The sequence below is a fragment of the Amblyraja radiata genome, chromosome 35, assembly GCF_010909765.2.
Source record: "Amblyraja radiata isolate CabotCenter1 chromosome 35, sAmbRad1.1.pri, whole genome shotgun sequence".
Classification (NCBI taxonomy): Eukaryota; Metazoa; Chordata; class Chondrichthyes; order Rajiformes; family Rajidae; genus Amblyraja; species Amblyraja radiata.
Window position 1 is genome coordinate 5,288,118 of NC_045990.1, and position 15,220 is coordinate 5,303,337.

A 15,220-nucleotide genomic window follows, 5' to 3' on the forward strand; every position below is an offset into this window, starting at 1 on the left:
TGTTAGCTCAACAAAAGATGAAATGTATGCAGAGAAAATAGATTCAAGATTCAAAAGAGTTTATTGTCATGTGTCCCAGATAGGACAATGAAATTCTTGCTTTGTAGCAAATAGGCTGGAATCTTGAGGTAAACGCAAGGTAGCTGCAGAAAACATTCCAATCAAATCATTGCAAGATGGCGCCCAACCCTGGCGACTATTTACGTGTGAGACACAGAAACAGATCTACAGTCACATTTTACAATTGCTCCACACTTTTAAATCTCTACTCCTACAGCAACATTTCTTAAGTTAACTATGATCCTCTTAAACTCCACTAAGAACCAGGGGCCACAGTTTAAGAATAAGGGGTAAGCCATTTAGAACGCAGATGAGGAAACATTTTTTCTCACAGAGAGTTGTAAGTCTGTGGAATTCTCTGCCTCAGAGGGCGGTGGAGGCCGGCTCTCTGGATGCTTTCAAGAGAGAGCTAGATAGGGCTCTTAAAGATAGCGGAGTCAGGGGATATGGGGAGAAGGCAGGAACGGGGTACTGATTGGGGATGATCAGCCATGATCACATTGAATGGCGGTGCTGGCTCAAAGGGCTGAATGGCCTACTCCTGCACCTATTGTCTATTGTCTGTCCATTGCTGTCTTTACCCAGCACTAAACGTTATTCCCTTATCCAGTATCTGTACACTGTAAATGACTGGATTGCAATTGTGTATTGTCTTTCCGCTGACATTAGCACACATTAAAACCTTTCCCTGTACCTCGGGAAACTGTAACTGTAAACTCAACACCATACAGTGAAAACCAGCAATAAACAATAAAATGAAGTCAGCAGGTCAGGAACTACCTGTAGAGGGAATGGGCGAACGACGTTTTCAGTTGGAACTTTCTCCACACTGCAGGATCACAACTCGAAATGCCGTCTGTCTATTCCCTGCAGAGATTCTGCCTCACAGCAGGAGTTTAGTTTAGTTTAGAGATACAGCGTGGAAACAGGCCCACCGAGGCCGCACTGATCAGCGATTACCCCCTACACTAGCATTATCCTACACACACTAGGGACAATTTTCAAAAAAAATTTTTACCCAAAACTATTAAGTTACAAACCTGTACGTCTTTGGAGTGTGGGAGGAAACCGGAGCACCCGGATAAAACCCACGCGGTCACGGGCAGCATCACTGGAGAGAAGGAACGGGTGCCGTTTCGGGTTGAGACCCTTCTTCAGACTGAGAGTCAGGGAGGAGAGAGACGTGGAAGGATGAATGGGGTGTGAAAACACCTCAGTAGTCGGTTCTTCTGAATAGAGTAGAACCTTCCCTCCACTACCTTGCTGTGGATGAGTACCTTGTTCTACAGTGTCCATGTGGTTTCTGCACAGCCTGAACGCACGTTGAGATGTTTTTCTTCTGCTTCTCCAGGCTTGACGCAATAGAAGAGGAAAGAAAAAAGGACATTGATAAGTTAGAAATCACTGCCGAGAATAAGATAGCGTGTTTGGTAAGTAATATTTCACTGGGCAGCATGCTTGCATGTTGCAAATAGATCCAAGGACAGAATACAGAGGAAAACCATTTGACCCTTTTTTTGTGGAATTGAATATAATTTGCTTGGCTATATACACACCCACCATTTGGTGGTGATATATGCATCCACCATTTTGTGAAACGATATATAGACCTACCATTTTGTGTGGTGATATATGGACCCGCCATTTTGTGAGGCGATATATGGACCCACCATTTTGTGTGGTGATATATGGACCCTCCATTTTGTGAAGCGATATATGGACCCACCATTTTGTGAAGGGATATATGGAGCCACCATTTTGTGTGCTGATATATGGGCCCACCATTTTGTGAAGCGATATATGGACCCACCATTTTGTGTGGGAGGTTCTTTTACAACCAGCATGGGCCTGTGGGCTGAACAGCCGTCTTTGGGAATGACCTGTGATTCAATAGCAAATAGCCTTAACTTAACAGGATGTGCTTCATTGCAGGAAAGTCGCCTCCTATCGATGGAACAGCGGCATGCAGAGCTTCTGAAGGCCGTGGGCGGGATGAGGGCCAACCAACAGCCAGCAACCTCCAGCCAGGGTGCTCGTACAGATACCACATCCCAGGCTCCGACCGGCCCTGGTCTACCACCTCCACCCGGACCCAAGACACAACCGGATACCACCGACAATCAGATCGTGGAGAATGGCCAAGTCGAGAACGGCCCTGTATAAAGACTTTCCTCAACCCCAAAACTCTGTTTGTTCTCCTGTGTACAAGACGACGTGTGAAATATCAAAGCAAAAAATTCCTGCTCATTCATAATTCTCCCATATCTGTGCACTCTTTAAAAGTTTGCATTGCGTATGAGGGCCGGACCTTGGATAAAGCCTTCCCTATATTATTGAGTAGGTTGACAAGCTTCCTTGGTGTCAGAGTGTGTGGCAGAGAGATGCACCAATCTCTGGTACTACTTAGGAATGAGGTTCAAGTTTAGGGTTAACCATACAGGAAGTCCCATAACGTACACACCACAGGAACAGGTCTCACAACTGGACGTTTGTACTCTGGTTGAATGTCCTCCGTCCCCACATCAAATCCATTGTTTAATTTAGTTTAGTTTATAGACACAGCGTGGAAACAGGCCCTTCGGCCCACCGCGTCCGTGCCAACCAGCGATCCCTTTGCACTAACACTAGGGACAATTCACAATTTCTACCAAGCCAAATAACCCACAAAATCTGCACGTCTTTGGAGTGTGGGAGTAAACCTGAGCACCCGGAGAAAACCCACGCAGGTCACGGGGAGAACGTACAACAACCAGGATATAGTCAGGACCGAACCTGGGGCTCTGGCGCTGTAAGCAGCAACTCTACCGCTGCCTCACAGTGCTGCCCCAAACTGGATCGATTGGGTCTTCAAAATTCTGGGTCTCATTTTAAATTTGAGATCTAGCTTGTCACATTTTCCGACATTGGATTTCTCAACATATTATTTAACTGCGCCTCTTCGAGATGGTCTTTGTACACACCCGCCCCCGCCCCCCCCCCCCACACGCACTCCATGACTGCTATGACTCTGATCGCTGAAGCTTCACGTCACTCTATGACCGACTTAAATTGAATACACATTGGAACTGTGGAGGGTGCCTTGATGTAAATATTTTTTTTTAATTATATAGAAAACAGTATATTAATTACTCAACTATAAATGTCCTTGATGGCATTAACTTCTAGAACCACGGTGGTTCTTCTGGTGAAAAGACCCACACTGTTGCTAACTCATTGAATTCTCTATATCAAGCTAGTAGCAATAGAGGACTGAGAAAATGTCAAATATTTTGAGCTGTACATTTTGAAAGCAAAAGTTTGAAGGGATGTAATTTTGAGAAAGAAATATTATTTTTGTGAACAGTTTCAATGTAATTTCTCTTTTTTTAAACAGTTATTAAAAAATGTCAAAAATTACTGGTGTCAGGGTTTATGGGGAGAAGGCAGGAGAATGGGAGAGATAGATCAGCCATGTTTGAATGGCGGACTAGACTAGATGGGCCGAAAGGCCTAATTCTGCTCCTATATCTTGAACCTGAACAGGAAGAAAAATTTGCTTTGGTTTATCACTGGCAGAGTTTTGAATGTTCATGCATGACCAGGAATGGCACAGATTAGTTGACTCTTGCAAAGATGAGGATTTCAGCACCTGATAGACTCTGGTGTGGAGGGAGATGTGCAAAGACAAACAGAGATGGAATTGCTGGAAGCAGTCCTTGTGATCTCAGTATTAGCTCATGAACCCACATTTTCACACTGTACAGTTCCACCTGTTGATACTACCCTTATCAAAATTCAGATCTGCCTTTAAAATACAGCTTTCCAACTATCATTTGTTGACCATTATTTATTTGACTTTAATGTGTGTAGACTTTGAGTAACCGCTGGTGTAAGCAAACGGTGGCCAGATGCAAATGATAAATGGTGATCGATATCTTCAGGGGCGATGAGAGAGATTTGGCCATTTTGTGAGATGATCTTGTGACCACCATTTTATGATGTCATTTGGCATGCTCATCATTTTCGGAAATTATGACGCGTGTGCCAGTCATTTTGCGATATTTTATGGTACTGTCATCATTTTCTGAGAAAATGTATGAGGCGTTATATGCACCTACCATTCTATGAGCTGATAAATGTGTCCAACATTCTGTGTTATATAAATGCCCACATTTTGTGAGGTGATAATCACTCACCGTTTTGTGAGGTGATGTACGCTCCCACCATTTTGTGAAATTTTGGAATGTTATATGACTCGGCCATTCCTCTGTGAGATGATATAAACGTTCACCATTTTGTGTGGTGATATACTGTATGCAGTCGCCATTTAGTGTGCTGATATATTCACCTTCCATTTAGTGTGATGATATATCTACCAACCATTTTGTGTGGCGATATATGCACCCGCCATTTTGTGTGGCGATATATGTGCCCACCATTTTGTGTGGTGGTATATACACCCACCATTTTGTGTGGTGATATATTTACCCACCATTTTGTGTGGCGGTATATGCGCCCACCATTTTGTGTGGTGGTATATGCGCCCACCATTTTGTGTGGTGATATAGGCACCCACAATTTTGTGTGGTGATATATGCGCCCACCATTTTGTGTGGTGATATATTTGCCCACCATTTTGTGTGGCGGTATATGTACCCACCATTTTGTGTGGTGATATATGTGCCCACCATTTTGTGTGGCGATATATGTGCCCACCATTTTGTGTGGGGATATATGTGCCCACCATTTTGTGTGGGGATATACGTACCCACCATTTTGTGTGGTGATATATGTGCCCACCATTTTGTGTGGGGATATATGTGCCCACCATTTTGTGTGGGGATATACGTATCCACCATTTTGTGTGGGGATATACGTACCCACCATTTTGTGTGGTGATATATGTGCCCACATTTTGTGAGGTGATAATCACTCACCGTTTTGTGAGGTGATGTATGCATCCACCATTTTGTGATGTTATACGATATGGCCACCACTTTGGAGACAATATGTATTTTCACCATTTTGTGATGTGAATATGCAGAGAGAAAAAAAAAAGTATATTTTCCCAAAATGGCTCTTATTTTGAAGCGCGTCTGACATCTGCATGGCTACTCAAATAAATAATAAAATATATGTTGCCGACTTCTGCAATTTTTCTTCAATTAATGTAATCTACAGACATAAATAGTCAAGAGAGCAGCAATTGTGTTTTTGCACCACTTGTTGAACTGGGCAAGGGTGGTGGTGGGCACATCGTTGTCAGATGTGGCTATTCCCTTCCGAGCTCTGGTGGCTAGGAATTCTTGATCATCGGTAACTCTGATCCAGTTGGCAGTTCATAAGTGATAGGTACAGGATTAGGCCGTTCGGCCCATCAGGTCTACTCCGCCATTCAATGATATCTTTCCCTCTCAACCCCATTCTCCTGCTTTCTCCCCACAACCCCTGATCCCCTTACTAATCATGAATTTGTCAATCTCTGCCATAAACATACCCATTGAGGGCCTCCACTGCCGTGTGTGGCAATGAATTCCTTAGATTCACCACCCTCTGGCTAAAGAAAATCCTCTTTATAAAGGCGCTTTTATTCTAAGGCTATCACGTCTGGTCCTAGACTCTTCAACCAAGTGCTTGAAGCTTAAGGAATTAAATGTGGAGTTAAGACATTTTTTGTTTGTTTGAATGATCGACAGGTACGGCACATAAACAGGCTCTTTGGCCCGAGTCCATGCCAACCATCTTCACCAGTTCAACCTGCCCTCATTTGGCCTATATTCCTATACACCTTTCCTATCCATGTATCTGTCCAAGTGTTGTTGAAAGCTTGTGATTGTACCTGCCTCAATTACATTCTCTGGCAGCTCATTTCATACACACACCTCAGGGAATGGATGGATGTGGATCACTGACAAGCAGAGATTAGTTTAACTGACAGGAACCATGCCAACATTTAAGAAACAGACAGGTACATGGAAAGACACAAAATCTGGAGTAACACAGCAGGTCAGGCAGCATCTCTGGAGAGAAGGAATGGGTGACGTTTCAGGTCCAGACCCTTCATCAGACCGAGGGAGGCGGAATCCTCACATAAGAAGTCAAGACCCTTCTTCAGACTGAAGATCTGAAACGTCACCCATTCCTTCTCTATAGAGTTGCTGCCTGTCCCGCTGAGTTACTCCAGCTTCTTGTGTCTATCTTCGGTTTAAACCAGCATCTGCAGTTCCTCCCTACACACAAGTACTTGGATAGGACAGGTTTGGTGGGATATGAGCCAAATTCAGGCAGGTGGGACGTGTAGATGGGACATGTTGGCTGCTGTGGGCAAGGAGGGCCAAAGTTCCTGTTTCCACTCTGTATCACTGACTCTAAGGTGGAAGGCGGAGGTATAATTTAATCTTTTCTGATGTTAGGTTTTTTTCTACTGAGATAAGCAGAGGAAGTGTTGGAGATAACATCACCTCCACACTGAATCCGGCTCAGAATTATAGTGCCTTGAGAGTAAAGATCGAGTGACGAACAAAATCAAAATAGCACCACCCTTCCCAGCTGTTATTTGGGCAAAACCCGAGATCAACATCTCACATGTGAAGCATTCTGCCTCGCTGGAGCAGGTCGGGTTAGACTGGTCTTGACGAACAGCCGGCCCAGAGACATGGTTCGTGACCCAACCTACTCCAACTTTCAGCTTGTCCATGGCCGCAGAGACGATGAGAATGTCTACAGCAACTGCTGCAATCACCAGAGGCGCAACGAGGCTCACCGCGCGAGACGAGGTAAGGAGAAGCTCACCGACAGCTCGTGGCCCCGGCAAGAATAACCGAGGGTACACAAAAATGCTGGAGATACTCAGCAGATGCTGCTGCACCCGTTGAGTTTCTCCAGCATTTTTGTGTACCTTTGATTTTCCAGCATCTGCAGTTCCTTCTTAAAGAATATCCGTGGTCTAGTCTAGTTTAGTAGAGTCCATGCCGACCAGCATTGAGAGGGGGGTTAATGAGAAGGTGGGGAGGGAGACTGAGTGTAAGAGGGTACACAAAATTACTGGGGAAACTCAGCGGGTGCAGCAGCATCTATGGAGCGAAGGAAATAGGCGACGTTTCAGGCCGAAACCCTTCTTCAAACTACTCCACTGAGTGTAAGGGGAGTGGGAGAGCATAGGAAGGAAGGGCACCTTCCTTGGGGAAGGGGACATGGGCAGAGAGTGGGATTAAGGGTGAGGAGTGGATAAGAGAGTAGGGAAAAAAAAAAGTCAAAGTCAAAGGATCCTTTATTGTCATTCAGACCTTTCGGTCTGAACGTAATTTCGTGCCTTGCAGTCATATATATTTAATAAAAATAACAAAACACACAATAAACACAAATTTAACATCCACCACAGTGAGTTCACCAGGCACCTCCTCACTGTGATGGAGGCAAAAGTCTTAAAGTCTTTGTGTCTTCCCCCCTGAAGCTGGAGAAGAGGGGAGAATGGGGAAGTAGGATACTTTAATTTGGTTTAGATGTTTAGTTTAGTTTAGTTTGATTGAATTTAATTTAATTTAGTTGAGATGAGTTGAGTTTAGTTTAGAAAGGAAACAGGAATATACAAAGGAAACAGGAATATACAAAGGAAACAGGAATATACAAAGGAAACAGGCCCTTCGGCCCACTGGGTCTATGCTGACCACCATGCATTAGTTCCATCCTACACACTAGGGACAATTTGCAGAAACCAATTAACCTGCAAACCTGTACGTGTTTGGAGTGTGGGAGGAAACCGGAGCACCCGGAGAAAACCCACGGGGTCACAGGGGGAACGTACAAACTCCACACAGACAGCACCCGTAGTCACATGTTTGCAAAATTAAATTAAAACCTCAGAGGCAGGAAAAATAAAATAAAAATTGTAAATGGTCGAAACACTAAACTACAGGAACTTGTCTCTTGTGTAGGATAGTGTTAATGAGTGGGGGACAGTACAGACTCTGTGGGCCGAAGGGCCTGTTTCTGTGCTGTATCTCTACAGCCCCTCTGGACTGAAAGAGTGTAGGATTCCGATGGGATTGAGTAGATAAGAACTGGGGATGACAAGTTACCAGCGACTGTGTCTGCCTGCGACACAGACAAAGATACCATCTTCAAAAAAAGTGATGAAGAAATATTTACCAAGCATTGAATATTTTTAACTTTATAATAGCTGAAATAACATCAATGATCATGTTTCACTGAGGTTTCAAACAGTAATTATGTCCTGTATGTAGATAATTCTTACAGTACATAATGTGAAGTAATCGTTAGTTTAGTTTAGAGATACAGCTGAAAAAACGATCTTTCACCCCACCAAGGCCACGCGAATCATCGATCACCCGTTCCGTTATCTTACTTTCTCATCCACTCCCGATACACTGAAGGCAATTTACAGAGGGCAATTAACCTGCAAACCCGCATGTTTTTTTGAGATGTGGGAGGAAACCGGAGCACCTGGAGTAAACCCACACGATCGCACGGAGAACGCACAAATGCCACACAGATCGAACCCGGGTCTCTGGAGCTGTTAGGCAACGGCTCTATCAACTGCTCCCCTTGGACGCCCATTTATCTTTTGCAATGAGTTGCCCGAAAAATTAACTGAACTCATGAGTTTAAAGCAGCAGGGAAATTTAGATACAGTTAATTAACTAACCTGGAATATTAAAATATACCAGTATTAGCAATGATGTCCGCAAATCTATGGCATTGTATTAAAGACTCACCTGGTTTGCTACTGTCCTACATAGAAACATAGAAACATAGAAATTAGGTGCAGGAGTAGGCCATTTGGCCCTTCGAACCTGCACCGCCATTCAATATGATCATGGCTGATCATCCAACTCAGTATCCCGTACCTGCCTTCTCTCCATTCCCTCTGATCCCCCTAGCCACAAGGGCCACATCTAACTCCCTCTTAAATATAGCCAATGAACTGGCCTCGACTACCCTCTGTGGCAGAGAGTTCCAGAGATTCACCACTCTCTGTGTGAAAAAAAGTTCTTCTCATCTCGGTTTTAAAGGATTTCCCCCTTATCCTTAAGCTGTGACCCCTTGTCCTGGACTTCCCCAACATCGGGAGCAATCTTCCTGCATCTAGCCTGTCCAACCCCTTAAGAATTTTATAAGTTTCTATAAGATCCCCTCTCAATCTCCTAAATTCTAGAGAGTATAAACCAAGTCTATCCAGTCTTTCTTCATAAGACAGTCCTGACATCCCAGGAATCAGTCTGGTGAACCTTCTCTGTACTCCCTCTATGGCAATAATGTCCTTCCTCAGATTTGGAGACCAAAACTGTACGGAATACTCCAGGTGTGGTCTCACCAAGACCCTGTACAACTGCAGTAGAACCTCCCTGCTCCTATACTCAAATCCTTTTGCTATGAAGGACATCTCTACCTGGCCTGGATCACATTATGTACTGGATGTACTGTAAGAATGATGTGCTTCATACAGGATATAATTACTGTATGAAGCCTCCTAATGACTCCAGTGCCAGAGGTTTGGGTTAACTGGCAGCACGGTGGCGCAGCGGTAGAGTTGCTGCCTTACAGCGCCAGAGACCCGGGTTCGATCCTGACTACTGATGGTGTCAGGATGGTGTTTGTACCTTCTCCCCGGGACCACATGGGCTTTCTCCGGGTGCTCTGGTTTCCTCCTACACTCTGAAGGTGTACTCTGAAGGTTTTTTAGGTTAATTGGCTTTGGGAAATTTGTAAAATAGTGTATAGGATAGTGTTAGTGTGCAGGGATCGCTGGTCGGTGCCGAAGGGCTTTTTTCCATGCTGCATCTCTAAACTAAACTAAACTAAACTAAACTAAACTAAACTGAGCAAGCAGGTTACTCTCTAAAAGTGTTTAAGAAGGAACTGCAGATGCTGGAAAATCGAAGGTAGACAAAAGTGCTGGAGAAACTCAGCGGGTGCAGCAGCATCTATGGAGCGAAGGAAATAGGCAACGTTTCGGCCCGAAACTTTGCCTATTTCCTTCGCTCCATAGATGCTGCTGCACCCGCTGAGTTTCTCCAGCACTTTTGTGTACTCTCAGAAGTGGGCAGCAAATGCTGCTTTTTCCGTGACTCGCCTAGCAACAGTGTAGATTAAAAAATATTGAAGGGGATTAAATATTTTGGCATGTATCGGGTAGACAATCAGAACCTTTACCCAGGGTGGAAATGTCAAAGGCAACAGGGCATAGGTTTAAGACGAGGGGGTCAAAGTTTAAAGGACACACGCAGGGCAAGTTTTGAAACCAAAATTCCATTGCATCAGAACCACCCAGTTAAAGGATTAGAGACACACAAAGGTGGTATAAATGTGGAGTAAATAATTATAATGTTGCCTAGTTACTTGGTCTCTGAGTGAAAAGGGAAGACCTGTTTCCTTTACCAGAGACTCGGTAACTAGGGAACATTGGGTTTCGGCCCGAAACGTTGCCTATGTGAGGGATCAAAGCAGAAGATGATCAAGGAAATGTAGAGTGGTTCATTGTTGGATGAGGGGAAGGTGACAACGAGGCCTACAAACCAGTAATATTTAATCAAGAGGATAGTGAAACTAGTCGGAGAACTAGGGTGGGGGAGGGACGGAGAGAGAGGGAAAGCATGGATTACTTGAAGTTAAAGAAATCAATATTCATACCGCTGGTTGTAAGCTGCTTTGATCATTTTCACACCTTACCCTTCCATATCTCTAGTCTCCCTCTCCCCTGACTCTCAGTCTGAAAATGGGTCTCGACCCAAAGCGTCGCACATTCCTTCTCTCCAGAGATGCTGTTTGACCCGCTGAGTTACTCCAGCATTCTGTGTCTATCTGCAGTGTAAACCAGCATCTGCAGTTCCTTCCTACACATGCTCCCCAGAGAAGCTGCCTGTCCCGCTGAGTTACTCCAGCATTTTGTGTCTACTGTCGAACCTTTGGTAAGGAGTTAGTAATGTCGACGAAGGGCGAACAGCGCTAGGTTTTGAGGTGAGGATGATTTGTAGGTGGAAGTGTTTCTAGGCATCGTTCCCTGGGCTCTCAAAAAATTTGAAGTTTTGGGCTTTGGGATGTTCTACCTCAGTTGTTGTATCAATCGATTAACAAAAGCCAGCTGCATTTGCAATATTTATATGCATCTTTGTTATCTGTTCCTGTGCATCAGCATCTACATAGAGTTTGCTGTTTATCACATCAGAAATGTGATATCCGTGCAGAGAAAAAAAGATCCATATAACCAGTGTTAGCCAGCATTCCGTGCCACTGATCCCGAGACAAGAGTTCGAATCCCACCACATCCACTGGGAATTTGACTCCAAATTATTAAATAAATATGGATCTCAAACGCAAGCTTGTGAAAATGGCATGTTGGCGCAGCGGGTAGAGTCGCTGCTGCCTCACTGCTCCAGCGACCCAGGTTCAATCCTGACCTCAGCTGCTGTCTATGTGGAGTTTGCACGTTCTTCCTGTGTCTACGTGGGTTTCTTCCGGGTGCTCCGGTTTCTTCCCACGCCCCAAAATCGTGCGGGTTTGCAGGTTAATTGTCCCTCTGTAGATAGTCCCTGGTGTGTAGGGAGTGGATGAGAAAGTGGGTTACCATAGAACTGGTGTGAATGGGTCGGTATGGACTCGGTGGGCCGAAGGGCCGGTTTTCATACTGTATCTCAAAACTAACCTAAACTAAACTAAACTAAACTAAACTCAACTCAACTAAACCACTGGATTATTGTATAACAATGTGGCTCACTAATACTGTTCACTCTTAACACCTCCCTCAGTTCCGGGATAATTATGGATGTACAGTATATTAAATGGTAGCATTGTCAGTAACTTACACGCCCTGTGAAAAAATTAATTTTAGTTTTTTTCGGGTAAACCTATGTCTTTGACATTTCCACCCTGGGTAAAGGTTCTGATTGTCTACCCGATACATGCCAAAATATTTAATCCCCTTCAATATTTTTTAATCTACACTGTCTGTATTTTTAGTTTTTGCTTTAGAGACACAGCATGGAAATAGGCTCTTCGGCCCACCGACCCGATGCCGACCATCGATCACCCATTCACACTAGATCCAGCAAGAATTTCATTGTAGGTACACAAAAAAGCTGGAGAAACTCAGCGGGTGCAGCAGCATCTATGGAGCGAAGGAAATAGGCAACGTTTCAGGCCCCTTTCTGGGACACGTGACAATAAACTCTCTTGACTTGACTTGACTTGAGATATCATCCCATTTTCTCATCCACTCCCTGCACAGGCAATAAAACTGGTTAACGGACTGTGTCCCCTCCCCATACATCCTATACCAACACACATAACCTCACCCATACTTTGACAGCTAGACACCAGTGTAAGTCCGGACTGAATGTCTGTTTTTCGTTCAATTTTAAAGTCTATTTTAGATAAGTTAATTTTAAAGTTGTATGTATTTATTCTGTTTACATTAACTGCACTGATAGGAACTGGTTGCGAAACAATTTTTCGTTTCCTCTGTGCATGTAAGTACTCAGTGAAAATGACATTAAATTAAATACTGAAATACTGAATACATTAGGAGCAGTGTTTTAATTTTAGCAGAGGGCCAATTAACCTACAAACCTGCACATGTCTGGGATTTGGGAGGAATCCGGAGCACCCGGAGGAAACCCACGTGGTCACAGGTAGAACGTGCAAACTCCACACTTGAGGTCAGGAACCCGGGTCTCTGGCGGTGTAAGGCAGCAACTCTACCGCTGTGCCACCCAGCCTCCTGCTCATATTGTCTTGTCTTCTTCTGATCTGGGCCTCAAGCACTTAGAGCGATCTCTTGAAACCATGATGCCTGGGCATCGAGTGCCCAAACTGCAGGGAACTGATGTGTAAATGTTCTATCAGCCCGCCGAGTTACTCCAGCACTTTGTGTCTTTTTTTTGTAAACCAGCATCTGCAGTTCCTTGCATCTACCTCTTTTATTTTGCAGGTTGGAAAGGAGATATTACCTGTGGGGGCTGGACCATTCTATGTGGAAAAGCTTGCATCCTGCACTTTGTTATTGCGACCATCTTCCTCACCATTCTCATCCTGCTCATGGCCTGCCTTGTGAACAGTAAGTCCTTCAAACCAGATACGTTTCAATGAGGTTCCCCCCTCATTCTTCAAAACTCCACTAAGTACAGGCCCAGTGCTGACAAATGCTCATCATAAGTTAACCCACTCATTTGTGGGATCATTCTTGTAAACCTCCTCGGGAATTGGGTGGAAATCCTGGGGGGGACAGGGGGGGACGCATCTACCCCCTGCTTTGAGAGGTGGGGGACAATCCCCCCCTATGTTTTGTAATCTGGACTTTATCAGACGCTTTCTAAGGGCTGAATCGGCCTGTTAGCGGGGCCTTTCAGCGCCCGGCGCGGCTTAAAATCAAACATCTGCATCGAGGCGATCGAGGCGATCGAGGCGATCGAGGCGATCGAGGCGATCGAGGCTCCCGATGCTGAAGCCCCCGCCGGCCGATGAAAGACCCCGTGAACGGGCCGATTCAAGCCCCACGATTCGGGGCGGACGAAGCTGCTGTTGCTGGAGTTCGGAGTCGGTCACCAACCACGGTCAGCTCCCGATGTTACCGTCCACAGGGCCCACGGCCGAAGCCTCGTGTGTGCGCGCATGCGTGCACGCAGCTGCCAACATGTCCCCCCCATGTTTTGATAGCGATTTCCGTACCTGCCTCTGGACCCCCACCAGAGCCAGCACATCCTTCCTCAGATATGATGCACAACATTGCTCACTATACACCAAATACGGCCTGATCAACGCCCTCCAGAGCCTCAGCATTACAGCCTTGTATGACCTATATATGTGTACAAATCAGGTGTATGACCTTCTAGACAGAGATGCTGCCTGTCCCGCTGAGTTACGCCAGCTTTTTGTGTCTATCTTCGGTTTAAACCAGCACCTGAAGTTCCTTCCCACACATTTTGTCTGAAAGAATGACACACTTTGAAAATACCACAGCAGAAGCATTATTGACGTTTGATGCTGTTTGATGTTTCTTTGATGTGAAAATTTGCCTCTCTCTGTCTTTCAGTCTCGGCAGTTAAAAAACATTTCAGTGGGGAGGCTACTGACCAGAATCAGCCGGAGCCCGGTAAGTTAGTGAACTTGCTTCGGAGGGTACTAGTTATTTAGGCTTACATTGGCTCTTGAAAGGCAAAACCTGCCACCACTGTAGAAAATCTGGTGAATCTTTGCTCCATTCCCTCTATAGGAAAGACAGTAGATTTGCCTTTGATGAAAGTTTCACTCTTAAGACACAACAGGGAAGAAAGCAGTCTAGAGAGACAGCACGGAAACAGGCCATTCGGCCCCCCCAAGTCCATGCTGACCATCGGTGACCTGCGCACATTGGTTCTATGTTATCCCACATTCTCATCCACTCCCTACACATTAGGGGCCATTTACAGAGGGCTAATTAACCTGCAAACTTGCACGTCTTAGGGATTCAGGAGTAAAGCGGATACAGGGAGGATGTGAAAATTCCACAGAGTCAGCATCTGAGGTCAGGATAGAATCTGGTACTCAAGCATTGTGAACAGCAGCTCCACCCGCTACACCACTCTGCCTCCGTATGCATGCCAGTCAGAAGTAGAACTCGCCCCCTCTGTATGCTACTGATTTATTGAGAGCTGCTGCCTCATAGCGCCAGTGACCCGGGTTCGACCCTGACCTCTGGTGCTGTCTGCGTGGAGTTTGCATTTTATCCCCGTGACCGCGTGGGTTTCCTCCGGGCGCTCCGGTTTCCCCCCCCACATCTCAAAGATGTGCGGGTTTGTAGGTTGATTGGCCCTCTGTAATATTGCCCCCTAGTGTGTAGGGTGCGGATGAGAAAGTGGGATAGCATAGAACTAGGGTCTACGTTGGCATGGACTCGGTGGGCTGAAGGGCCTGTTTCCATGCAGTGTTTGTAAACAAAATTTAAACTAAACATTGAAATATTTCACAGCATATTAAATAATATACCAGTAATATTATTTTATATTAAATATTACAAGTTCTTATGACCTTAATGCTGGAACAGTATTGGTTTGATAACGGAATTATTTCTCACTTTCCCAGACACATCTACAAGCATGACTGCCTACATGGATCAAACTGAAAGTAAGTTGGTCTGATCAGCTCTGTGCATTGTTTATATATTTGCAAAACTCTGGCCATGATTCAA

The 15,220-nt window shown here is 45.0% G+C and overlaps 1 protein-coding gene across 2 annotated transcripts in view; it reads left to right on the plus strand.

The window, feature by feature from the left end:
• The window catches only part of LOC116991952 (ras GTPase-activating protein nGAP-like), a 40,975-nt gene extending 38,304 nt beyond the window's left edge, over positions 1-2,671 (plus strand). For both annotated transcript variants that reach the window (XM_033050961.1, XM_033050962.1), the window contains 2 exons: positions 1,412-1,490; positions 1,993-2,671. In XM_033050961.1, the coding sequence (XP_032906852.1) occupies positions 1,412-1,490; positions 1,993-2,223 (310 nt within the window). In that variant the 3' untranslated portion in view covers positions 2,224-2,671. The remainder of the gene's footprint in view (positions 1-1,411; positions 1,491-1,992) is intronic.
• The last annotated feature ends 12,549 nt before the right edge of the window (positions 2,672-15,220 follow it).